This window comes from Nymphalis io, chromosome 16 (genome assembly GCF_905147045.1).
Source record: "Nymphalis io chromosome 16, ilAglIoxx1.1, whole genome shotgun sequence".
NCBI classification, from domain to species: Eukaryota; Metazoa; Arthropoda; class Insecta; order Lepidoptera; family Nymphalidae; genus Nymphalis; species Nymphalis io.
Genome location: NC_065903.1, coordinates 1,716,332 through 1,741,392, shown reverse-complemented (window position 1 = coordinate 1,741,392; position 25,061 = coordinate 1,716,332). Strand labels below are relative to the sequence as shown.

The following is a 25,061-nucleotide window of genomic DNA, read 5'->3' as shown; positions in this document are numbered from 1 at the left end:
ATTTTATCATAATTTCATTACATTAAAGTTAAGAACATAAAATAATAGAATATACATAAGAAGTACCATATGTTTAACTATGAAATAATGATATCTAACTGTTACAGCTAGAAGGCGACTTAATATCAGCGACCATGTAAATATATAATTTATTGTAATTTTTTAAAGCTTATATATAAATCTGTTTATATATTCTTTTAAATAATACTTATGTAAATAAAAATATAACATAATATGCATAGTTTCTATCTTTCAACCACCTGTATGTTGAATAACCACATGTTCAGTAATTTTTCACTAAAAACTATTATTTTTTTTAATATTTCTATTTTTTACATCTGATATATAACTTCTACCTAAAATGTTAGGTAAAGTACATACATTTATTTTTTCATTTTATTTTTCCAAATGAATAGTATTGCTTAGATTATTTAAGTGCCTTTATAAAAATGTCAAGCTTAATATAACTGATGTGTTGATGAATCTTCATTGCAGTTTTTGCTCATTTTATTTTTAATTTTTATAACTTTTTAAATTTTCACTATTTGATACTCACCACAAACACTTTATCCCGCTGCAAGCTAACGCAGAAACACAGATTCATCGTGGAAAATCCAAAATAAAATAACCAAATATCAGTCCTAAATTCAATCTGTCTTCGTTTAAAATCACGTTTTAAAGTTTAGAAAAACAAATATATATTCATGCAAAGATTTCACACAAACGTCGTAGTGTTTATTAAAATGTGTAAAAAGTTTAAAGTTCACATTGTCGACTGAAATTTCAGAAATTGACTGAAAATGCAAGCACGTGCATTTAGAAATGCACCTATAAGGACGTCGAAAAAAATAGTTTTCGTATACAGTACATGTACAATTACACCTGAAACCACTTGTTATTAACTGTATAGAATGTTTAAAGGAAATATTAACTGAAAACCATATAACCAATTCGAATATCAGCGGCCGAAAAAACTACACAAAGAAAACATATGATCGATCGAAATTGAATTGAAGTGCACATGGAATTGTCTATGGGAGAGTTAGACATATGTCAAATCCGTAAAAATAAAAAAGTAAAATTGAGTGAACGATATGAACGATAACATTAGAAAAACCATAACCAATATGTACATTAATTGAAAATTATATTATTAATTAAAAAATAATATCTGAATATTTCTATTAGACATATAATCATAAATAAACACAAGTTTTTAAATATATAGATGAAAAAGTATACTTGCCATTAATATAATATGCTTGAAATAAGTTAAAATTAAAATCACAAGTCCTTATTGCTAGTTGCTAGATGATTATTTGTCATAGTGATGAAAGTATAGCCTGAAAAACAAGTAAAAATACGCTGTTTTAATATAATTACAAAGGAAATTAGAAATTAATTAAATAAGCCATCATTTATTACCGGTTCATCTTCTATCCATAAACTTTCGAATTCTTTTTCAAATTTATTGACGATATTAGGATGTGAAGTAACAATAACGCTTTCGTGGTTTGAAACCATGGCTTGGGTCGACCAATTTAATGATCCGGACATAACAAAACCTTTATTTTGCTTATTTTTTATTTGTTTAACGTTATGGTTCATTAACTGTCCGTGAAAGTTCAATTTTTCTGCATGAGCTTTTAATATGTTCTTTCGCTTAACAGCTTTTGGACCATCTATGATGCAGAACTTGTGATGCATTAATATTGACTTTTTGTTGGTTTGCACCTGTATGAAACCTGTAAAAAAATTCCATGCACTTAAATTTCAAGACAATTTTCGCTACTATTTCAATGATCAATATCGTAATGTAACTCACTGTATTCCTTTAACTTCTTTATTTGTGACGGAGGAGTATCAGCCATATCACTATCAACAACTATTCTTACTAGAACATGCCTTTGTCCCAATCGAATTATCTGTTCAGCTATTTCACTGCTCGTTATTAAATACATACATACATCTACAGTTTCACGGGCTGATTTAATATATTTTATAAGCTTAAAACAATTTAGTTCTCTACTTTCACATATCGTTATATCTTTATTTGGTGGCACTTTTATTGTATGGCGAACAACATCATCCGAAAATAATATTACATCGTTTATTTCACGATTTTTTATGTTAAATACTTCACTACACGCGTCGTCGCTTGCAACCTCAGCTTGAGATCTTTTGTTGAAATTAAAAAAGTACTTGCACAACTTCTTGGCCACTTGGGAAGCAACAACGACAGTAGCCGTAGACGCTAAAAGAAACCTTGCACATTTCCAGTTCATGATGATATTTTATAGGCCACTTACAGGTACGATTTCTATAAATTTCAATATTCCACCATGACGTCCACGCATTTGATAATTTTTATTAATAAATTAACAAAGAATTTCAATGTACCTACACAAATTTTTTGTTAGGTTAATTTATATAACTTATAATAATTAAAGCAAATATTTCTATACATTAATAAGTCCATTTATTATTTATTGCTAATCCAAAAGTACCTTTTATTTAAAATGTAATGACAAAAATAATTATAATTATTTATTTTGAATTAATGTATTCAAAAATCAACTTTACATTTTAAGTAAAATGTATATTATAGTCTGTATTTTTTAAACTGTCATTGATACTCTAGCGTTCTCGCGTTACTTTATCTCTATATCTATGTAATCTATTTTTAAGCTGTGAGAATTATTATTGATAAATGATGTGTGTTATTTAACAAGTGATGTTTTATTTACTTTTGATAAGGATAATGAGAAAACAATAGATACGTCCTTTAAGGATATAATATGTTTCTAATAATATTTTTAAATAAGAATCGTAAATGATGGTAATAAATTTAATCATATTAAAATAATTCTAATTTTAACTCAAGACTGCGCATCGCGCTTGAATTAAATATGTCAAAAATACCATATAAAGCAGAAAAAAGACTGGACGATGATGAGGACTATGAAATAGTTTCATTCGAGGACTTTTGTGATAAATCGCCGGCAGCTAAAACTGATTTATTGACATTAAATGATAACATAAATTATCGACTTCACTATGAGAGCGATAAAAGCTCAAATATTGCTGAAGGCGGCGAACCTTCCACCCACAACGTTGAAATGCATACAGAGACCTCACTGAATGCTCCAAACAATGAGTCTCATAAAAAAAAGGCAACTTTTGCCCCATTTGAAGGACCAGGCAGGTTTTATCGTCGGTATCTCATTAAGAGTGTCCTAGAAGGGCCCCCGATAGATGAAGACGAGCCTACAAATTTCGAGGAACCGAGGTAAGGTCTATTGGATTTTTATGTAATTAAAAACATTTTTCCATATTTTATTTTTTCAAAATAGAAAATTACAAATTTTACAGATAAATATAAGCAACAAAACTATTATCATCATCATTATCATAGCTGAAAAATGTCCACTGCTGGCCAAAGGCCTCCCCCGATATTTTTTATGCCAGTCCTGCCCTTCACCTTACCTAGGGGCAGGTACCGGAAGTGTGGGCAGGTCTGCCCACACTTCCTGTTCGTGGTCCCCACTCGAGAACCTTTCTGCCCATTGGCCATCAGTTCTACAAGCTCTGTGTCTGGCCTACTACTACTTCAATTCAACAATTCTTTGGGCTATGTCTGTTACTTTGGTTCTCATGAGATTTCATCATTTATCCTCTGAGAGAAATTTCAAAAACCGAACCTACAATATAAACATTTTTATCATTATAAGTTACTGGTATTATTCAGACCTAGTTGTTAAACACTATTAACTAAAAATATAATTTCTGTTCTTCTAAACTTTAAAATATTGTAAAGATTATTGACCAAATTGTTCTATAGTCACAATGAGTTTACAACTAAAATTAGTTGAACTAAAAAATTCAACAATAATAAAACTATGACATACTTGCAGATGATTTACTAATAAATCAATAAACAGTTGTTGCTATTAAATATTGAGCAATTTAATTTAGTATTTATAATTTTGAAGTTCCTCCAATTAAATTACAATTGTAATTTTGCTTACACTGTATACTGTAATACCTTTGTGTGAGAACATTGACCTTTGTTGCATTGTTCTCTCCTTTGTTTCAATCTTGTACTAATATTGAGTATGGATAGTTACATTTATTCGTTTCATTCATATATGTAATAATTATTGTGTGTTGTGCTAGAGTGGATTGTGTTTTTTTTTAATTTAGAATATTGTGGATATATGAAAAGGTATTTAATATTTCAAAATACTTTTTTCTGCCTTCTGTTGTTATTAATATTGAATCTTAATAATATATCTATGTATATATTTTTTATCATTGTAAGGAGGATAGGCAAATGTGCCATTTAATGGCAAGTAGTCACGCATTCATACAAATTGGTGCAGTAAGAAATACTGATTATCCCTTATATCACCAATTCAATCTTGGGAACTAAGATGTTATGTTCCTTGTGCCTATAGCCACCCAGAAGGTCTAACAATAAGCTCTGCTATTAAAATAAATTTACTCGAGATATTGAGTGACTTAAATTAAAATTATTGTTCATAGGTTTAATATTATTTTCTATCACAGTTTTCTTAACTGTAAATAAATCAAATCGCCGTTTTAGCAATAGCGATCTTGTAAATTTTTGTCATATAATGTTTATTGGTGTGCAATAAAGAGTATTTGGAATTAGAATTAGAATAAATACAATCAAATTTTATTCCTGTTACTACTAATAATTTTAATTTTTTAATCTTCGGAACCCTTGTTTTGCCTTTATCCAAGCATCTCACACTTGAAACTAGCGACGACAAATAAACTACTTTACAAAATCGTTATTAATTACTTTATTCTAAGTATTTATTTTAATGTGTGTAAGTAAACAGTAATAAAAAAAATTGTTTTCACCACTGTCACCATTTTGTTCACTTGGATGTATTTTATCCAAAAGTAGACTTGAAAAAGCTTTTTCGGTAATGTAGGTGTTGTGTGTTCAGTCACTATGTTACCAATGAGTAATTGAAACATGTTTGACGTAAAGATTATAATCAAATTACTTGTCCCGGCGCGTTTGGATAAGAATATAATAAGTATATTCAAGTGGCAGTACTTAAATCTTTCTTTTCAAGGAAAAAATAAGAGGTTAATTTAATAATTCACTTCATTCACTGGTGATAGGGCTTTGTGCAAGCTCGGTAGGTACCACCCACTCATCAGATATTCTACCGCGAAACAGCACTTGTTATTGTTGTGTTCCGGTTTGAAGGGTGAGCCAGTGTAATTACTGGCACAAGGGACATAAAATCTTAGTTCCCAAGGTTGGTGGCGCATTGGCTATTTATAGAATGCCAATGTCTAAGGGCGTTGGTGACCGCTTACCATCAGGTGGCCCATATGCTCGTCCGCCTTCCTATTCTATAAAAAAAAATTAATAATAATATAATAATATACCATTTATACAACGTATAAATACACACACATCCCTATGATGTCAAATGATTACAGTAATCACACACTGGCTTAACTAGATATCAATTAATCAATCAATCAACAGCCTTTCGTAGTCCACTGCCGAACATAGGCCTCTCCCAAGGTGCGCCAAAGCTCCCGGTCCTCCGCCTTCCGCATCCAGTCGGTCACCGCCACATTCTTAAGGTCATCGGTCCACCTGACTGGAGGGCGTTGCATTTGCCGATCCGCGGTCTCCACTCGGTCCTACGACATACGTGACCAGCCCACTGCCACTTCAGCCTGCTAATTTTGCAAGCTATGTCGGTGACTCCGCTTCTTTTTCGGATAATCTCATTTCTGATCTTATCCTTCAAAGATATTCCGACCATAGCTCGCTCCATAGCACGCTGAGCGACTTTGAATTTGCGGACTAGTCCCGCAATTATTGTCCACGTTTCGGCATCGTATGTCATGGCAGGTAAGACGCATTGGTTGAAGACTTTCGTCTTCAAACATTGCGGTATAGACGACGTGAGGACTTGACGAAGGTTGCCAAATACTGCCCAAGCGAATTCTTCGATCGGTTTCCTTCTCGAAGTTGTTCCTACCGACTTGTATAATCTGTCCTAGGTAGATATTCCTTCGTCTTACAGTCCTGGATGTGGACAGTCATTGTAGCGGCGTTGTACATGATGACATCTCTGCAATGAGTCGAGCACTGCCCAGGTTTCGATGGAGTCAAAGGCTTTCTCGTAATCCACAAAAGCCATACACAGCGGCTGATTGTACTCTTCGGTCTTCTGCATAATCTGCCCAACAGTATGGATGTGGTCTATGGTGCTGTAGCCTGATCGAAGGCCGTCTTGCTCTGGGGGCTGGAACTCGTCAAGTCGTCTGGCGAGACGGTTCGTGACGACTCTTGAGAACAGCTTATACACGTGACTCAGGAGGGAGATTGTTCTGTAGTTTTTCAATAGGGCTTTATCACTATTCTTAAAAAATAGTACCACCTCACTCCCGCTCCACCTTTTCGGGGTCTTGCCATGTTCGACGATGGAATTAAAGATGCTTGCTAGCTCTTTCAGGACCGGAGTCCCACCTGCCTTAAGTAACTCTGTTGTGATTCCGTCATCTCCCGGAGCTTTGTTGTTTTTAAGCTGTTCTAGATCCGCCCTAATCTCGCCTCGGTCAACGACCGGGAGCTCCTCGGAGTAATGGCGTGTAAGAGGGGCGCGCTGGACCGTAGATGGACGCTGACCCGTGGGAATCATCAATACTGATTCACAAGGGCTTATCCGATCTTGAAGAGAACAACTGCCCATAAAACCTCTCTACTTCTCCGACAATCTCAGTCCTAGAGGTAACACCATTTTCAGTTTTAAGTTTTGTCAGATGCGGCCTCCCAAACTTGCGAGCGAACACTTTCGATCCCCGATTTTGTTCAATCGCAGCCTTGATGGCACGGGTATTGGAGCATCGGAGATCGCGTCGCGTCAGCGTTTTTATTGTTCGGTTTAAGGCCTTACCTGAAAAAACAATGGTAGTTCTCGTCGTTTCCTCACGAGCTCGAGTGTCTCAGCAGAGAGTTTTGGTGCGTTGTCTCTTGTCTGTGGCGGACTAGACATAGACTAATCAAATTTATTGTTGCTTAATTGAATTGAATATAATATATTCCGTTTTACATATGAATTTGAAGACTTTTATTGTAATTTTTACTAAAATACTGAAAAACTGAACGTTTATATGGCTATCACAAGTAGAAATCGTAACAGCCTGTGAACGTCTCACTGCTGGGCTAAAGGCATCCTCTCCCTTTTTGTGGAGAAGGTTTGGAGCTTATTCCACCAGGCTGCTCCAATGCCGGTTGGTGGAATACACATATGTTTTCCTTCACCGTAAAGCACGAGATGAATTATAATCACAAATTAAGCTCATGAAAATTCAGTGCTGCTGCTCGGATTTGAACCCACGATCATCGGTTAAGATCCACGCGTTCTTACCACTGGGCCATCTAGGCTTTTAACTCGGCACAAGTAGTAAATCATGTAGAATACATTTCTATTGGGGGTTTCCTTATTACTCTTATCTAAGATAGATTGATGCTTAAAATTCCTAGTGGTGTTCAAGTTATTCAGGATTTCCATAATATTTGAATATGTAAACAACTTTAAACAAGTACTTTTCCTATACTATGACGTGTTAAAAGTATCACTCAAGATAGTTAATTTGCCAATAAATACGAGGGTTATCGTTTTTTCATTGAGTTTATATTCTACATTGTTACTGTGCGTTTAACTCTCTTCAAATTTTCGGATGTTTAAGAAATATTAGAGAAAATAAACTGGTGAGTTTGTTGTGTTCGCTTAAGTTTCAATTTGATATTTCGATTTATTAGTGTTCGCGAAGTTTCCAAGTCGATCCTAATTGTAAATGGAAGTTATAGGAAAACACAGAAATTTATGTTTCATATTTAGAACATAACATTTTTTTATTGATAAAATTAAAAGTGGTGAATAGCTACAACCCAAAAAAAATGGTTGACAAATAGAGTATAAAAGGTACTGAACTTTTTTGCTTATACTGAACTGCCTTTTTGTATATAGATAACTAGTTTCAGCCCTCGACTCCGCCCGCGTGTTAGTATAAAAAAAGTGGCCTATGTCCTTCCTTGGGATACAAGCGTGTTTCGTAAAAAACTTCATCAAAATCGCTTCAGGACTTTATCTGTGAAAACGTAATATAAAGACAGGATTACTTTTGCATTTATAATCTTAGTATAGATTAGTGTATATGAAGTTACAGCCGCTAAATGTCCCACTGCTGATGGGACTTATTTAGTATAGCAGGATTAGGGTTCATACCCGTATAATTCTATTTGGATATGATGAAAACCAGAGGTGTCCTGATTTGACTTTTGGTTGTGAATTGTGATCAATCAAAGTTATATTTTACACACTCACTAGTTATTTAGTTGCGTATTAATTTACTTGAATGTAAACAAAAATTTTAATATATATTATTTATTGTTTACTAATCATTGAAAAGTATTGACATGTTTCCGTTTAGAGATTACGCATTTGTCGTTCATAGTTCAATTATAATTGGACTATGAACGACAAATACGTACGACTTGGACTTTATAATTGGAAATTATAAATATATATATATATATTTTTAAAATACGGGTAGCCGGACAGGCAAACGGGCCACCTTATGGTAAATGGTCACCACCCATAGACATTGGCGACGTAAGAAATATTAACCATTCCTTAAGTCACCAATGCGCTACCAACTTTGAAAACTAAGATGTTATATCCCTTGCGCATCTAGTTACACTGGCTTACTCAAACTTCAAACCGGAATGCAACAATACTATGTATTGCTGTTTAGCGGTAGAATATCTGATGAGTGGGTGTTGGTGGGTGTGGGTGACTGATCCCATGAGATAAACTCCTCTCTCAGTAGATCAACATACCGAACGCCAATTCATTTTATTTTATTTTTATTATAATTGGGAAACAGTACACACCACATACATTATACAACAATTAACTCGTTCACACACCAATCAAGTTTCCACTTAAAACTAATTCATGTATGACAGTAAACAAGCAATTTTGTAAATTATAAATAATAATTATGAAGATTCAAACAGTTAACAAACAATAGAATTTGTAACAAAATATTTGAATAAAGTATATTTTGTAATAATTGTACTTCAATACTATTTTCTAAAAAGTCGAGATGACCTAGTGGTTAGAACGCGTGAATCTTAACCGATGATCGTGGGTTCAAATCCGGGCAAGCACCACTGAATTTTCATGTGCTTAATTTGTGTTTATAATTCATCTCGTGCTTGACGGTGAAGGAAAACATCGTGAGGAAACCTGCATGTGTCTGATTTCATCGAAATTCTGCCACATGTGTATTCTACCAACCCGCATTGGAGCAGCGTGGTGGAATAAGCTCCAAACCTTCTCCTCAAAAGGGAGAGGAGGCCTTAGCCCAGCAGTGGGACATTAAGAGGCTGTACTGTACTATTTTCTAATTGTTATATTTTTTTAGATACGAGAGAATTTCAGGACGTGGCGGCTTCTTGGAAAGTTGTTGGTACGAGGTCTCTCCCCTGTTACCAATTATGGGTTCTGCGGTGGTGCTGAGCGCGCTTTTCGTGGCGGCGTGGTGGGCAGTGGGCGGTACACTGGATGGCAGCTGGGGGGATGATCATTATAAGTATGTGACTAAAGATTTATGCTAGATATATTTTATATTAATATAATATAAACTGGATACGTCCCCTTATGTCCACACTACTAACTTCCCAGAGGTGAGGAATTACAAAACATCTCACACACACAGACATCTCTATAAAAACGTTGGATTTGGATTCTGGTGTCCTTGAAACGTTTTTTTAGTATTTTTAATATGGTCGATTAAGATAATTTATGTTAAGCTCATTTATCAGTAGTATTGATTGAAGGAAGTTATAACAGCTATGACTTCGTGTTACAGAAGTAAAGTTACATATAACTATATATGGTCATTGACCTTTGTATTATATATTTACTATATACTAAACAATTATAGTTTCATTTTATCTGTGTATTGATTGATCTTGAACTATTGAACTAAAATACGTTTCGATTTACGAATAATTTAATTGATTATGTTCGTAAGGAGGCTGTGGGAACGTGCGCATCCAGAGAACGCGGTGAAGAAACCCTCATCACCGACCATCGAAAAGGTATGACTATTTATTTATTTTACTAGTATCCGCCCGCGGCTCCGTCCGTATGTTAGGTAGGCCGAGCAGATATTTGATATAGGAAATATATACAATTTCTATTGGGGCTCAAGCTTGCTTCGTACCTAATTTCATCTAAATCGGTGGTGGTTAGTATAGATTAATATAGATAATAATAATAATAATAATAATATCCTGCGACATTTTTCACAAACGGCCATCTGATCCCAAATTAAGCTTGTACGAAGCTTGTGCTATGGGAACCAGACAACTGATATACTACATATACTACTTTTCTTTTGTAAATACATAATTATATAGAAAATTACACCCAGACTCAGGACAAACAGACATGTTCATGCACACAAATGTCTGTCCTGGGTGAGAATCGAACCCACAACCTTCGGCGTGGAAAGGCAAGTATCTACCAACCTCGCCAACCGGCGCGTCAAATAAAAGATATTAGTATTAATTTCATCAACAATCTACAGGCTATACAGACGGAGAACCGTTACCACGATCACAACAATTTGTCGACGAAGAATAAGATTAACACAACGGACTTGAGCAGGAAGAAGGATTACAACAAGAAGAGCGGTCACGCGGAACGGCCGGTCGGGGTTCTGAAGGAGGTTTGCGCCAACGTGTCGGATAACATGCGCTTCGATTGTCATCCGCAGGAAAACGCTACCGAGAAGGAATGTGTTAAACGAGGTACGTTGTTCTTGTTATTTATTTATTTATTCGTAAAGGTATACTTTATCACGTGATCGGTGATGAAGGTAAGGAAGGTAAGATAAAGGATTTTTTTTATAGAATAGGTTGGCGCCACTGGCTCACTCACCCTTCAAATCGGTACACAACAATATCAAGTACTGCTGTTTTGCGGGAGAATATCTGATGACTGGGTGGTACCTACCCAGATGAGCTTGCACAAAGTCCTACTAATAGTAACCTATGGGTCGGATGAAATTTTGCTACATGTGTATTTACTAGACCGCATCTATTAATCCATTATAGTATGGTTGCCTTAATAGTCCTCGCCTACGCGGTACAGGGGTAAGAACTATGACCTCTAAGGGGACCGAGGGAGGTGAGGGTGGCGGTGTCCTAACCGCGTACCGAACGAAATGAGTTCTGTCTCTCTAGTACCGCCTCCCCCCCCGCGCCAATGTGCCGCGCAGGCGAGGACTCATTAAAGCGGTCGGACAATAGAGCAGCGTGTCCTATGAGCACTGAATTTTCATTTCCTTTATTAGTAAAGGAAGCATCGGTCGAATGAACGTGCGTGTCGTAATGAGCGGTCCGTGCGCAGGCTGCTGCTGGCGGGCGGGCGCGGCGGGCGGCCCGCGCTGCCACTTCCCGGCGCCGTACGCCTCGTACCGGTTCGTGAACAGCACGGAGAGCCGGCACGGCCTGGTGCTGCAGCTGGCCCGCGCGCGCGACGCGCACTACCCGCGGCAGTTCGGCGCCGTGCGCGTCGACTTCGTCTACGTGTCCGACGACGTGCTGCAGATCAAGGTGCGCCGGGCGACGGAACTTTAAAAGTATTTTTTAGACAGTGGGGCGGAACTTTGTCGGGGTATATCGAAAATCGTATCTCTCGAGCGAATTGGCGGCTCCTCTGGTAGAGCCAAAAGTTTATGTTGATTGTGCCATGGGGCCGGATCCCATTCGGATCGCGTTTTATACAAAAAAAATTATCACCTCAAAGCTCGTAGCGTATCGAAGCGTGTGATAAATATTTATTGGAGAGCTCCTCTCTAGACCGTTTCTTTTGTCTTCCCCAGATAACGGACGCAGAAAACAAGCGCTTCGAGCCCCCGTACCCCGAGATACCGATAGTGTCGGGTCAGATAACGAAATTGAAGTATCGCGTAGAGATCGACAGCTCCGCAGTCGGTTTCAAGGTTATTCGAAATTCGGACAATGTGACAATGTGAGTAGTTTACCATTACGTAACAGTAGTATATGCATACAAGCCATGGACCTTTCACATCCGCTATATAACAAGAATCATCCAAATTTTCTCAATTTTTTAAATAACTTTTTTTTTATTTTTTATTGGTAGAGTTAATAAGTTAAGCCAAACATAAACAAGCATAAGAGTCGAGATGGCCCTGTGGTAAGAACGCGTGAATCTTAACCGATGATCGTGGGTTCAAAACCGGGCAAGCACCACTGAATTTTCATGTGCTTAATTTGTGTTTATAATTCATCTCGTGCTTGACGGTGAAGGAAAACATCGTGAGGAAACCGGCATGTGTCTAATGTGTGTATTCTACCAACCCGCATTGGAGCAGCGTGGTGTAAGTTCCAAACCTTCTCCTCAAAAGGGAGAGAAGGCCTTAGCCCAGCAGTGGGACATTAACAGGTTGTTACTGTAAGCATAAACGACTATATCTTCAATAAAGACTAACTTCCATACTATGATTCTTTCGTGTTTCAGTTAATGAATTTTCGAAAAACTTCTCTTAGTTCCCATCTACTTTAGATAAGGAGCTCCTGCGCAAATGAGTATGTCTCTAGAGGCCTAAGCCCACTGCTGTGCTTACAGAGATGTTACATAACTTGAATTACAATTTCCAGCGTGAACACCCAGAACGTGGGCGGGCTGATCCTGTCGGACAAGTTCCTGCAGATCTCGTCGTTGCTGCCGACGGACCGCGTGTACGGGCTGGGCGAGAAGCAGGCAGCCTTCCTCAACGACCTGCAGTGGAAGACCATCACCCTTTTCAACCAGGACATGCCGCCCACCGAGAACGTGAGCGATACGCTATTGCCTATTACCATAAAATATATAAAATTACAATTATCAGGAAGAATGCTTTTTAGTCTGTGATAACAGTTGTGGGTTTTTATAAACGATCCCATAAAGTTGGCACAGTTCTGTTTTTATTTGATTTGTATACCGGTTCCAAACCAGTCACCAGCTCAATACATATTGGTGTTTAAATTATAAAAGAAAAGGACGAATCGGTAACTTAAGTGCTCAATATGCATCATGTTATATTTTTTTTATAGAAAAGGAGGGCGGACGAGCATATGGGCCACCTGATGGTAAGTGGTCACCAACGCCCATAGACATTGGCATTGTAAGAAATGTTAACCATCGCTTATATCGCCAATGCGCCACCAACTTTGGGAACTAAGATGTTACGTCCCTTGTGCCTGTAATTACACTGGCTCTCTCACCCTTCAAACCGGAACACAACAAATAATAATAATATTTATATTGAAATATTCAGGGTAAACAGGTTTCTTCTAGGCAAGCGTGCTACATCCTAGACCGTGTCGATGCTTAAAATCAGGCAACGTTTGACCGCTAGCCTAATAAATATAAAAAAAATTGAAACTTTTCCAGGTAAACTTGTACGGTACACATCCATTCTACTTAGCGTTGGAAAAAGATGGGCAGAGTCACGGGATGGCCCTTATAAACACAAACGCTATGGGTAATATATAATATTTTATATTTATTGAATAAAATCTAAACTTATTATATGTATGTGTTCAAGTCTTTATCGCCTTTAAAATGTTAAGTAACACGTAACAGCCTGTAAATGTCCCACTGCTGGGCTAAAGCCTCCTCTCCCTTTTGAGAAGACGGTTCGAAGGTTATTCCACCACGCTGCTCCAATGCGGGTTGATGGGTATACATGTGTCAGAATCGAAATGTGTTTGGACATATGCGATTTTTTTTGGTATACCTAATATTTATATATTTCCACAGACATAGTATTGCAACCGACGCCGGCTATCACGTACCGCACCATAGGTGGTATACTCAACTTCTTCGTGCTCCTCGGACCATCGCCCCAGGAAGTGGTGGCTCAGTACACTAGCCTGGTGGGCCGACCGTTCCTACCACCTTATTGGTCACTTGGATTCCATTTGTGCAAGTGAGATTATTTGTGATTTCAATTCAAATATTTAATTATCATGGATGATATTTTTTTAAATATTCTAGATTTTAATATTATTATATTAGAACATGAAATAAAAAGATATATTTAAATTGATATACAAAGAGAAACACTTTGTTATAATATACCAACTTATTTATTAACAGTACAGTACAGTAACAGCCTGTAAATGTCCCACTGCTGGGCTAAGGCCTCCTCTCCCTTTTTTTGAGAAGGATTGGAGCTTATTCCACCTCGCTGCTCCAGTGCGGGTTGGTAGAATACACATGTGGCAGAATATCGATGAAATTAGACACATGCAGGTTTCCTCACGATGTTTTCCTTCACCGAAAAGCACGAGATGAATTATAAACAGAAATTAAGCACATGTAAATTCAGAGGTGCTTGCCCGGGTTTGAACCCACGTTCATCGGTTAAGATTCACGCGTTCTTACCACTGGGCCATCTCGACTTTTATTAATAGTATGTTAATAAATAAAATACTATTTATTAACACAATACTTTATTATATTTCGATGATATGGTCGGTGATCGCAATGACTGAACATTTAAGTATAAGGCCTTGATAGGCTACCACAGGCTCGATTCATTTATTGCTGAACATATTACTATATTATTGAGCCTTTCGCGTTACGGTTTGTATGGTGAGACAGTTTATAAATTTTAACTTGGCTTTGTACATGACCGTCAAGGGGGGTACCACCTACCCACCATTTAAAATTGCCCTACCGATAAACCGCAATTGAATGAATTGACCCAATTTAATTACATGCATAATTAATATAATCATTGATTAAAGATGGAATGGCAAGCGGTGCATTGACGGTGTAAGAAGTATTACAGTTTCAATGTCTATGGACGAAGGTGACCACCTACCGTCAGATTGCCGTTTACTCACATGCACAAAAAGAAATATTTAAAAAAAAGTCACAGCGAGCGAATATAGAGATGCCTTCAAATATATTGTATCGCTAATATCTTTTAAGGTACGACTACGGCAGCTTGAACGTAACCAGGGATGTTATGCAGAGGAATAGAGATGCAGGAATTCCACTGGTAAGCATAAACACTGACTAACTTACATTCTAAACTAAGTGAATGTTTGTAAAGCAGTTCCTTATAAAGTGTAAATGAGAACTTAGAAATAATGTTTGGTTAAATTCATCCCCTAAGATGATTAAATGGGGGATAAAATTCGTATGGATTTTCCGTATTTTTGAAGTGATGCAGCCATTATGAGTAAAAACAAGCACAAAATTTTCACACAGATTCCAACATATTTAATGAATTCATTATATTGCTTACACAATTTGGTTGGAGGGCTTTTTTTCACGCAGTGGAAACCTTTAAAAGTACCCGGCTCCCTTGTGGGGGAAACCGGGTTATATGGGATTCTAACTCATTAAAATCTATTTATATATGGTCCACCAACCTTAGGAACTAAGATGTTATGTCCCTTGTTTTACACTGGTTCACTCACCCTTCTAACCAGAACAAAACATTGTTAAGTTGTTTGACGGTAGAATATATGTTGAGTGTGTGGTACCTACACAGACGGGCTAAGAATACACCTTAATCATAGTTAAGAATCCGACCAAATCCATCGCAGTGATTTTTTTTTTTTTTTTTATATCGCCGGGAGGGCAAATGGCTCTACTCCACCTGATGGTAAGTGGTAGTAGAGTCCAAACGCGACGACGGCCAGTACAGACGGGAAAAACGTTCTGCACTAGCCGCCTTCGCCTTGCCGGCCCGCAAGATGCCTCTTCACGCCTCGTTTGAAGGAACCCGGGTTGTAAGAGGAGGGGAACACGTGAGCTGGTAAGGAATTCCATTTTTTGGAAGTGCGACAAAGAAAGGAGTTGCCAAATTTCTTTGTTCGCGATGGAATTGATGTCACAGTTAGGCGGTGACATCGAGAACCAGCTCGCGTGGACTTAAGAAGGAAGGGGGAAGCAGGAATTAGAGAGAATAATTCCTCAGAGCACTCGCCGTGATACAGTCGATAGAAAGCGCTCAGTGCTGCTATCTCACGACGCAATTGTAAAGGTTCAAGGGTGTTTGTGACCTTTACGTCGCCAATAATGCGTACGGCACGTCGCTGCAACCGGTCCAAGGCCTCAAGTAGGTACTTAGCGGAGCCATCCCAAAGGTGCGAGCAATATTCCACGCAAGACCGTACCTGTGTTTTGTACAGCAGGCACAGTTGTTGTGGCGTGAAAAAGCGCCGCACCTTGTTCAGAACTCCGAGTTTCCGTGAAGCTGTTTTTATAACAGCCTCGATGTAATCCCTTGGACTAAGGTCGCAGCGAACGTCAATCCCCAGCATGGCGATTTTGCTTTGCATCACCAGCGGAGTACCACAGAGGGAGGGAAGAGGGGAAAATGTTGACTTACTATTTGTTGACTATGACACCTTACAAAGTACTGAGGCGATAGCTATTGGCCGATAATTTGCCGGGTCAGACCGATCCCCTTTTTTGGGAACCGCTTGCACATTAGCTCTTCTCCAAGCCTCCGGCACACTTCCCGAAGAGAGAGAAAGTTGGAACAGGCGCGTTAACACAGGAGACAGCTCCGCTGCGCACTTCTTCAGCACTATGGCTGGTATTCCATCGGGACCGCTAGCTTTCCGTACATCAAGTGATTGCAGCTCCGCACGCACATCACGTTGCCTGATTTTAATGTCAGGCATCGTATGGCCACATGCAGGTATTGTAGGTGGCAGTGCACTACAATCATCGATGACGGAATTGTCGGCAAAGAGTTTAGCCAGGAGATTAGCTTGCTCTTGCGGACTGTGAGCTAGCGATCCGTCCGGATTTCTGAGCGGTGGCAGCGAAGGTTGGCAGAAATTGTTTTGCACAGACTTGGTCAGACGCCAGAAGCTACGGGAGCCCCTAGGATGCGAAACAAGGTCATGACCAATCTGTACAATGCGCTGTGCATCCGCTCTCGTGTATGCCTTTCTACAGGACTTGGAATTTTTATTATAGTTTGCTTTCAGTGAGTCAATGTTAGATGCCCCGCTAATACAGCCGTTGATCCACTTGCGATATGCCGCCTGCTTAGATGATACAGCATCGGCACATTCACGAGTGAACCAACGGTTACGCGTACTCCTACTGACGAGATCTGAGCTAGGAATGTAGTATTCCATTCCCAGCATGATCTCGCCAGCAACAGCAGCGGCACTAGCTGTCGGGTCATTCCCACTGAAGCAACGTTCCTTCCAAGGGACCGACGCATAGTAATCGCGCATACCGTCCCAATCCGCCGACTTATAGTGCCAAACGCGACGTTTGCATACCGCTAGTGGCGGCAGCTTGGCCTGTGGCACTCTGGTAGAAATAAGGCTGTGATCCGAAGAGCCAAGAGGAGCCTGAACCACAACCTGATATTCCACCGGGTGAGAAGTCAGCAGAAGGTCCAGTAGAGAAGGTGCTTGCCCATCAATGTCTGGGATCCTGGTGGGCTGATCAACCAGTTGGGTCAAGTCATGTGTGAGAGCAAAAGCATGAGCAGTCCTTCCAGCATGGTCAGTTTTGAGGGATTTCAACCAGGATTCGTGGTGAGCATTAAAATCCCCCAAAAACACCAATTCCGCGTTAGGAAATTGCTCTTGCGCAGCATCTGCCACCCGACTAAGATGGTCAAATAATCGGCTTGTCTCCAAGTCACCATTGTGGGATCTGTAGAGGCACACGTAGACTCGGCTCTGACGAACCAGGTCCACACGTACCACCAACATGGAGAAGGAGGGGTCCTCCAAGCAGCGCAGTCGGTGACAGCAAACATCCGTCCTGACGAACAAGCATACTCCGGCTTTCGCTTTGAAGGATTCTTCAAGCGTGTAGCCGGGATAATTAAGGTAGCTGGTATCGGCAGGACGGAGTATTTGTGTCTCCGTGAGAAACAACATTGCTGGCCGTGCTGTCTCGAGATGGTGGTGGACAGCGTTGAGGTTAGTGTGGAGTCCTCGGATGTTAGAGAACTCGACCTCAAACAGCGAGGGTATGGTGGGGGTGTGCACCGCTGTACGACCGTTATTTCTTTTTTTTTGCGCCATTTGGGAGAAATTAAATGGAAAAGAGACGTGAAGCGAGCGATGTATTGCCACGATAGGGATGGGCAAAGTGTGGAGGCGTGTTTCCCCAAGTGGTTGCCAAAAGGAAAAATACACTGACCCGCCGGACGGAAGGGCCCCCGAACCCCCCCGGAAGTGGCCGCCGGGACCCCACCTACCGGTCACCAACCGGCACGACGGTCCACCCCGAGATTATGCGTGGCCTGGTGGGGCAGCCTCACGAGCTGGTTAGGCACGCTCGGGCCCCTGTACTATGCCACGGGCGGCCAGCGGAACAGCCGTTTCTTCGGGTCTCCCTGACCGGCAGGTCAATACAGTTTCCCCCGGCATTGGTTCAACAGCCGTCTCCAACCGGACCAACACCCATCGTGGCAATACTCGCTCGGGCTCTGGCTGTACGCTGGCTGACCTCGAAACGCGGCTGCAAGACACTTCACGAGTTTTTCACCATGCGTACGGTGGTAACAAGCCAGGCGGATGTCAGCATCCTACCACCAGATGAGCAGATGGTCGCTTAGATATCCCTTAGTCGCCTCTACGACACCCATGGGAAAGAGAGGGGCAGTGAAATGTATTCTTTCTCCGTCACTGCACGGTATAGTAGGGAGGTGGTGACCACTTACCATCAGATGGTCCATTTGCCCATTTCCCTTTTTAAATTATATATAATAATAACAATATTACTTATTATTTCAACATTTATTTAACAAAATATACAGTATATAATTTTGTAACCGATTTTAGTTAAGAATAGCACCGCATCATTGAACTGCTGTTCTTTATTTCCTATTAAATATGGTCTCATCTCCAGGACGTCCAATGGAATGACTTGGACTACATGAGCAACGGCAACGACTTCACCTACGACAAAGACAAGTTCGCAGGTCTACCGGAATTCGTGGAGCAGCTGCACGACCAGGGCATGCACTACGTCATACTCGTCGGTGAGGAATTTACTAATAGCTAGCTCTCCCCATTGGAAATTGTTTTACTGTACTGCTTGGTAGTAAATAATGTTCTTGGAAAGAGTATTCGCAGTTTCGTTTTTGGCATTGTTACTTGGTCAGCACTAGTGGTTTGGTACCAGATCGTAGGAAACGGCACACGAGATATAATAGTGTGTTTGTTTGTGCGCTTAGAATTCTCGATTCTCCACTCTACACTCTCCTCTTATAATCTGATGGGCCTACATTTCAACATGACTGGAAAGATATCAAAGCAGCGATTTTATGTGCTTTCCAAAGTCTGCGATTTGAATCCAAGACAGAACATTGAAATAAACAACTTAAATGTTTACAAAATAAAAACGTTTCAAAAGCGGAGAAACAGACAGATCCGCTGATTTTGTTTTAGACATATACTGGTGGTAGAGCTTTGTGCAAGCTCGTCTGGGTAGGAACCACCCACTCATCAGATATTCTACCGCAAAACAGCAGTATTCGGTATTGTCGTGTTCCGGTTTGAAGGGTGAGTGAGCCAGTGTTATTACAGGCACAAGGGACATAACATCGTAGTTCCCAAGGTTGGTGGAGCATTGGTGATGTAAGCGGTGGTTAACATTTCTTACAATGCCAATGTCTGTGGGCGTTGGTGACCACTTACCATCAGGTGCCCCGTATGCTCGTCCGCCTTCCTATTCTATAAAAAAATATATATATTGAAAACATTAAATAAAGAATATTATAATTTATGTTGTATATGTTCCGTAGATCCCGGTGTCAGTGCCTCTGAAAAACTTGGAGAGTATCCGCCTTTCGATCGCGGTTTGGAAATGGACATCTTTATTAAAAACTCGACAAACCAACCGTTTATTGGCAAGGTATAAATATATATATATATATATAACATAAAGAGATCTCTAAAAATATTATTGATTTTTAATGTAAATAAAAGTTAATGGTAGAAAAATTAATGTCTTCTATTATATTTTAGAAAAACAAAATCTGTTTTCTTTTCCCAGGTTTGGAATCCGGTATCCACGGCCTGGCCGGACTTCACTCATCCCAACGCTTCCGCCTACTGGAAGGAAATGTTCTCCGACTTCCACAAGATAGTCAAATACGATGGAGCCTGGATCGTAAGCGATAAAGACAAATGATTCACTATTTATTTAATAATATCCTGGAACATTATTCACACGCGGTCATCTGGACCCAAACTAAGCAGGGCTCGTACAGTTCTTGCAAATCAGGAAGGCGAGTAGTTTTTATTTGTGGTTAAACGTGTACATGCATATTGCAATAGTGTGCGTGTCTGACGACGCGGTCAGTTGCGAGCGCGCCATCGCTCAGGTTAGTTGTGTTTATTGTTCCCGGACGCTAATTGCCGTGAAGTACTGTCAGCATGTCAAAGCGCAAAGTTATCCATAGCGAGGTAAATTGTTTTTTTTCTAGTTTTGACATTAAATAAAAATGGTTATTTTTTTAATTTAAGTTATTGTTTAGTTTTGACTTTTGATACTTATTCAATTGTATATTTTATTGTTTTTAGGGTCGAGCAATCATTGCTAAAGTCTTTCACTTTCTTAAAGATGAATATAGTTTTATGAAAGCAAATAACAGTGATGGATGTGACCTAAGTCCATTAGCAAACATATTAAAAAGAACTGCCCAAGCAACAGGCGTCAGTGAACGCACAGTAACTAGGATTTTAAAAGAAGAGAAGGAGTTGCCATCGTCATCAACCAAGTTTACTTCACCCATGAAAAAGCGACGTAAAAGAGACAGTAAATTTAATTTAGATAATATGAATCAAGAAATTATTCGAACTACAATTCAAAATTTTCATATAGAACACAATGAACTTCCAACTTTGGCAAAACTTCAGTCTGCATTAAGAGAAAAAATTGGTTTTGACGGATGTTTGAGCACATTACGTTCGTTGCTTATAAAAATGGGCTACAAATGGACCAAGATTGAAAACAATCGTAAATCTTTACAAGAAAGGCATGAGATACAATTGTGGAGATTTAATTTTTTGAAAAAAATTCATGAATACCGTGAACAAGGCCGTCCCATTATATATACAGACGAAACCTATGTGCTAACCTCGCATGTACGTCAAAACACGTGGAATTTAAAAATGCTAGATACTAAGACAAAAGACAAGTCATTTAAAAAAAAGTTGAGTACCGGTGCTCGTTTTATTATAGTGCATGCAGGTAGTAGTAGTGGATTTATTAAAGATGTTTCGTTAATATACAAAGCATCATCCACAACTGGAGATTATCACTCTAATATGAATTTCAATAATTATAACAAATGGCTGAATGAAAAGCTGCTGCCAAATTTACCAGATAAATCTGTTATAGTGATAGACAACGCATCCTATCATAATACTCGAAGTAGTAGTATACCTACGTCAAATTCGCGCAAGAGCGACATGCAAAAGTGGCTGACGGAACACGGTATTCCTTTCAATGAACGGTCCCGCAACGTAGAATTGTATGATTTAATAATCAGAAATAAGCAGCGTTTTATTTCATATAGAATTGACGAGATAATAAAAAGCAAAGGTTTCGAAATTCTTCGACTGCCACCATATCACCCCGAGTTAAATGCCATTGAAAACATCTGGGGTATTTTGAAGAATAAGATTGCCTCGAAAAATATTGGTCAAAATATGACAGAAGTACAAAATTTAATAGCTGAAGGTTTAAACAGTATCGATAACAACATCTGGTTTAATACATGCAAGCATGTCGAAAAAATTGAAAAGGAGTATATGAAATATTTTGATTATGACTTTGAATTTATAATTAATGTGGGTGAATCAAGTGATAGCAGCACGACTGACTTTGAAACTAATAGCGACAGTTCCGTAGAAGATTAATGCGACACATTTTTCACATTCGTAAAAATAGATGGAAGTTTGTTATTAAATAGTTCCAGCCTAACCTTATTTTCATAATTTTGCCATATCTTGAGTTCAATTGGGTATCCTTAAGTCTTAAGTTTCGCTTAAATTACCGTCAAACTTAAACCCAAATGTAGAAAAACATAATTTTATTTTAATACATTCCCTTACTTAGTATTTTAAATAATAAAAATTTTAGTTAAAAAGTTTTATGTTTTATTTTAAAATCAATTGAACATATAAAAATATTGGTATTATTTTTATGCTAACCATACCCGCTTTCGTTTTCACGCACACTTAGACACGTATACGGACACGTATTTACCACAAGTAAATTCCGCTCGACTTCGTGATTTGCAAGAACTGTACTATGAAAACCAGACAACTGATATACTACATATACTACTTTTCTTTTGTAAATACATACTTATATAGATAACTACACCCAGACTCATATCACTACTACTGAATAGGGAGATAATCTTTGTATTATATTTCTGTTTACTAACTCACAAATGCTTCGCTTTCGTGATATCTAATACGTCACTCCCGCAAGTCCAACTTCAACTGGTGGGAGGGCTTTGTGCAAGCTCGTCTGGGTAGGTACCACCGACTCATCAGATATTCCACCGCAAAAAAGCAGTACTCGATATTGTTGTGTTCCGGTTTGTAGGGTGAGTGAGCCAGTGGAATTACAGGCACAGGGGACATAAAATCTTAGTTCCCAAGGTTGGGGGCGCATTGGATATGTAAGCGATGGTTGACATTTCTTACAATGCCATCGTCTAAGGGCGTCGGTGACCACTTACCATCAGGTGGCCCACTTGCTCGTCCGCCTTCCTATTCTAAAAAAAAAAGTCCGGTCGTGACGGTCCGGTCCCTCGCGCAGGACATGAACGAGCCGTCCAACTTCGTGTCGGGCCCGCTGCACGGCGCGTGCGCGCCGGAGCGGCTGCCGTACGCGCCGGCGGCGCTGCGCGCGGGCGGCCTGCGGCGCCACTCGCTGTGCGCGGACGCGCGGCACCGCGCCGGCGCGCACTACGACCTGCACAGCGCGCACGCGCTCACCGAGGCCGTCGCCACGCACGAGTGAGTCGCGCAGCCGTGACGGCGAGACGTAGCCCCGATTCGTATTTTATTTTTAATGTTCAATAAAAATAATGTTCCAGTGTGATGAGGGAGATCCGTGGCCGGCGCCCCTTCGTGCTGTCCCGCGGGTCGTCCCCCGGCCTGGGCCGCGTGTCGGGCCACTGGAGCGGCGACGTGTACAGCCGCTGGCACGACATGCGCATGTCCATCCCCGGTGCGTCCGCGCCCGCGAGCGCACGGCGTTCGATTTGTATAGTTTATCGCGAGTGCTAAAATGTATATCTTTCCTCGCTCCAGCTCTGCTGAGCTTCAGTCTGTTCGGCGTGCCGATGATGGGGACGGACATCTGCGGGTTCATCGAAGACACCACGCCGGAACTCTGCAAGCGATGGATGCAGCTCGGAGCTTTCTACCCGTTCTCTCGGAACCACAACACCAATGATGCTAAGGTTCATATGCACTCACATAAATAAGTAGATTCAAAGATGAGTTTTTTTAACAAGTCATAAAACATAATAAAATAAGAAATTAAAAAAAAAAGATAATGTAGTTAAAATCTCCGACGCAAACCTTTTATGGTAATAGAGCAGTCAAGGCAAATCTATTCTTTATTAAAACACCATTACACTATGATAAAAGAATACTTATCTCTAATATCCATGTCTATAACTTATTTAAGTTGTAATTATGAACTGACTTTACGACTACCGTGTCCCCCCAGCCCCAGGACCCGGCCACGCTGGGCGGCGAGGTGCTGTCGGCGAGCATAACAGCGCTCCGGCTGCGCTACCGGCTGCTGCCCGTGTACTACTCGCTGTTCGTGCGCGCGCACCTGCGGGGCGACACCGTGGCGCGCCCGCTGTTCTTCGAGTGAGTCGCTTTCAGACGTCCGGCGCCCGTTATTGTGCTCTCACAGCGCGACTATGCGATAATACATCCGAGTTGTAAACTGGCCTGGTCTTAACCCCCTCTTCTTTTGAGGAAGCTCTAAACGACTTCCTCAAACTCCACCACGTATAGACCCGTTCAGAGGAACGTGACGTAAAGTCGTGTGTAGCTTGACGAACAAGGAACGGACTTTCATTAATAAAAACGTCTACATAGCCTGTTAATATTATATGTAGTAAAGCAAGGAGCATGGGGTAAAGCAAGGTTAAAGTTAAATCTTAATCTATTAAAATCGTTCCAGATTTCCATCAGACGCAAACGTTTACCCAATCGACGAGCAATTCCTCATCGGTCCCAACGTGATGATAACCGCCGTCATGCAAGAAGGTGCCAACTCTACCAAGGCTCTATTCCCGGGCAAGGACCCGTGGTATAGTCTACGAGACGGAAGTTTCTTGGCACAAAACGAGTGGAAAGAAGTTGCCGATGCTGATATGGTGTCTGTCAGGGTGAGTTCTGTTTTGTTCTTAGGTTTTACAAAGATTCGATCTTTATATATTTATCACCTCAATTGTTTTCAGCTTTTTAGATTTACTGTTTTAAAATTTCTTTCTAAAAATTGAAATAAAAAATATATCAATGTTTGTTTTACCATGTGTGCGTATAACATGATCGATTTCCACAGGGCGGTGCCATCCTCCCCCTACAAGAACCCCCTGCCAAGGGCCCTGTGAACACGGCTGTGACGCGCTCAAGGCCGATGCAGCTGTTGGTGGCGCCCGACGCGAATGGTCGTGCTGTCGGAGAGCTATACTGGGACGACGGTGACAGTATCAGTAAGTACCTTCCACTTCACATACAATCATATTTGATTAGTTTACAAATCTGGTAGTCGGGTATTATAGGGTATCACTATGACAGGCTTGTTTTGATCACCACACAGTATTGCCAGGTGTTATCCTGTTTCTATATAAAACTAAAACCAGTGAGATACCAGGAATCACAAGAAATATACCATCATTGAAGGGTATGATATAAA

The 25,061-nt window shown here is 39.9% G+C and overlaps 3 protein-coding genes across 3 annotated transcripts in view; 2 read left to right on the top strand and 1 right to left on the bottom strand.

Annotated features, from left to right (window-relative positions):
- The window catches only part of LOC126774490 (mitochondrial cardiolipin hydrolase-like), a 124,169-nt gene extending 121,791 nt beyond the window's left edge, over positions 1-2,378 (bottom strand). The window contains exons 1-3 of the mRNA XM_050496051.1: positions 1,826-2,378; positions 1,426-1,745; positions 1,247-1,343 (exon numbers count right to left, since the gene is read on the bottom strand). Coding sequence (XP_050352008.1) covers positions 1,323-1,343; positions 1,426-1,745; positions 1,826-2,285 — 801 coding nt within the window. The 5' untranslated portion in view covers positions 2,286-2,378 and the 3' untranslated portion in view covers positions 1,247-1,322. The remainder of the gene's footprint in view (positions 1-1,246; positions 1,344-1,425; positions 1,746-1,825) is intronic.
- A 332-nt stretch (positions 2,379-2,710) lies between these two features.
- The window catches only part of LOC126774502 (uncharacterized), a 38,418-nt gene continuing 16,067 nt past the window's right edge, over positions 2,711-25,061 (top strand). The window contains exons 1-19 of the mRNA XM_050496067.1: positions 2,711-3,289; positions 9,499-9,666; positions 10,111-10,177; positions 10,669-10,891; positions 11,493-11,698; positions 11,968-12,116; positions 12,767-12,941; positions 13,542-13,632; positions 13,911-14,079; positions 15,090-15,159; positions 19,002-19,134; positions 19,900-20,009; positions 20,151-20,267; positions 22,935-23,134; positions 23,215-23,348; positions 23,432-23,583; positions 23,856-24,004; positions 24,324-24,531; positions 24,708-24,858. Coding sequence (XP_050352024.1) covers positions 2,910-3,289; positions 9,499-9,666; positions 10,111-10,177; positions 10,669-10,891; positions 11,493-11,698; positions 11,968-12,116; positions 12,767-12,941; positions 13,542-13,632; positions 13,911-14,079; positions 15,090-15,159; positions 19,002-19,134; positions 19,900-20,009; positions 20,151-20,267; positions 22,935-23,134; positions 23,215-23,348; positions 23,432-23,583; positions 23,856-24,004; positions 24,324-24,531; positions 24,708-24,858 — 3,052 coding nt within the window. The 5' untranslated portion in view covers positions 2,711-2,909. The remainder of the gene's footprint in view (positions 3,290-9,498; positions 9,667-10,110; positions 10,178-10,668; positions 10,892-11,492; positions 11,699-11,967; positions 12,117-12,766; positions 12,942-13,541; positions 13,633-13,910; positions 14,080-15,089; positions 15,160-19,001; positions 19,135-19,899; positions 20,010-20,150; positions 20,268-22,934; positions 23,135-23,214; positions 23,349-23,431; positions 23,584-23,855; positions 24,005-24,323; positions 24,532-24,707; positions 24,859-25,061) is intronic.
- LOC126774469 (uncharacterized) lies at positions 20,367-22,409 on the top strand. The gene is made up of 2 exons (XM_050496027.1): positions 20,367-20,563; positions 20,681-22,409. Exons 1-2 carry the CDS (start codon positions 20,534-20,536, stop codon positions 22,019-22,021), a joined length of 1,371 nt encoding a protein of 456 aa, XP_050351984.1. The 5' UTR covers positions 20,367-20,533; the 3' UTR covers positions 22,022-22,409.

Excerpts from the sequence above, each read along its gene's own strand:
- LOC126774469 (XM_050496027.1), top strand. The coding sequence starts at position 20,534 with ATGTCAAAGCGCAAAGTTATCCATAGCGAG. Across the intron at positions 20,564-20,680 it reads GCAAAGTTATCCATAGCGAG|GGTCGAGCAATCATTGCTAA; the intron begins GTAAATTGTTTT and ends TATTGTTTTTAG.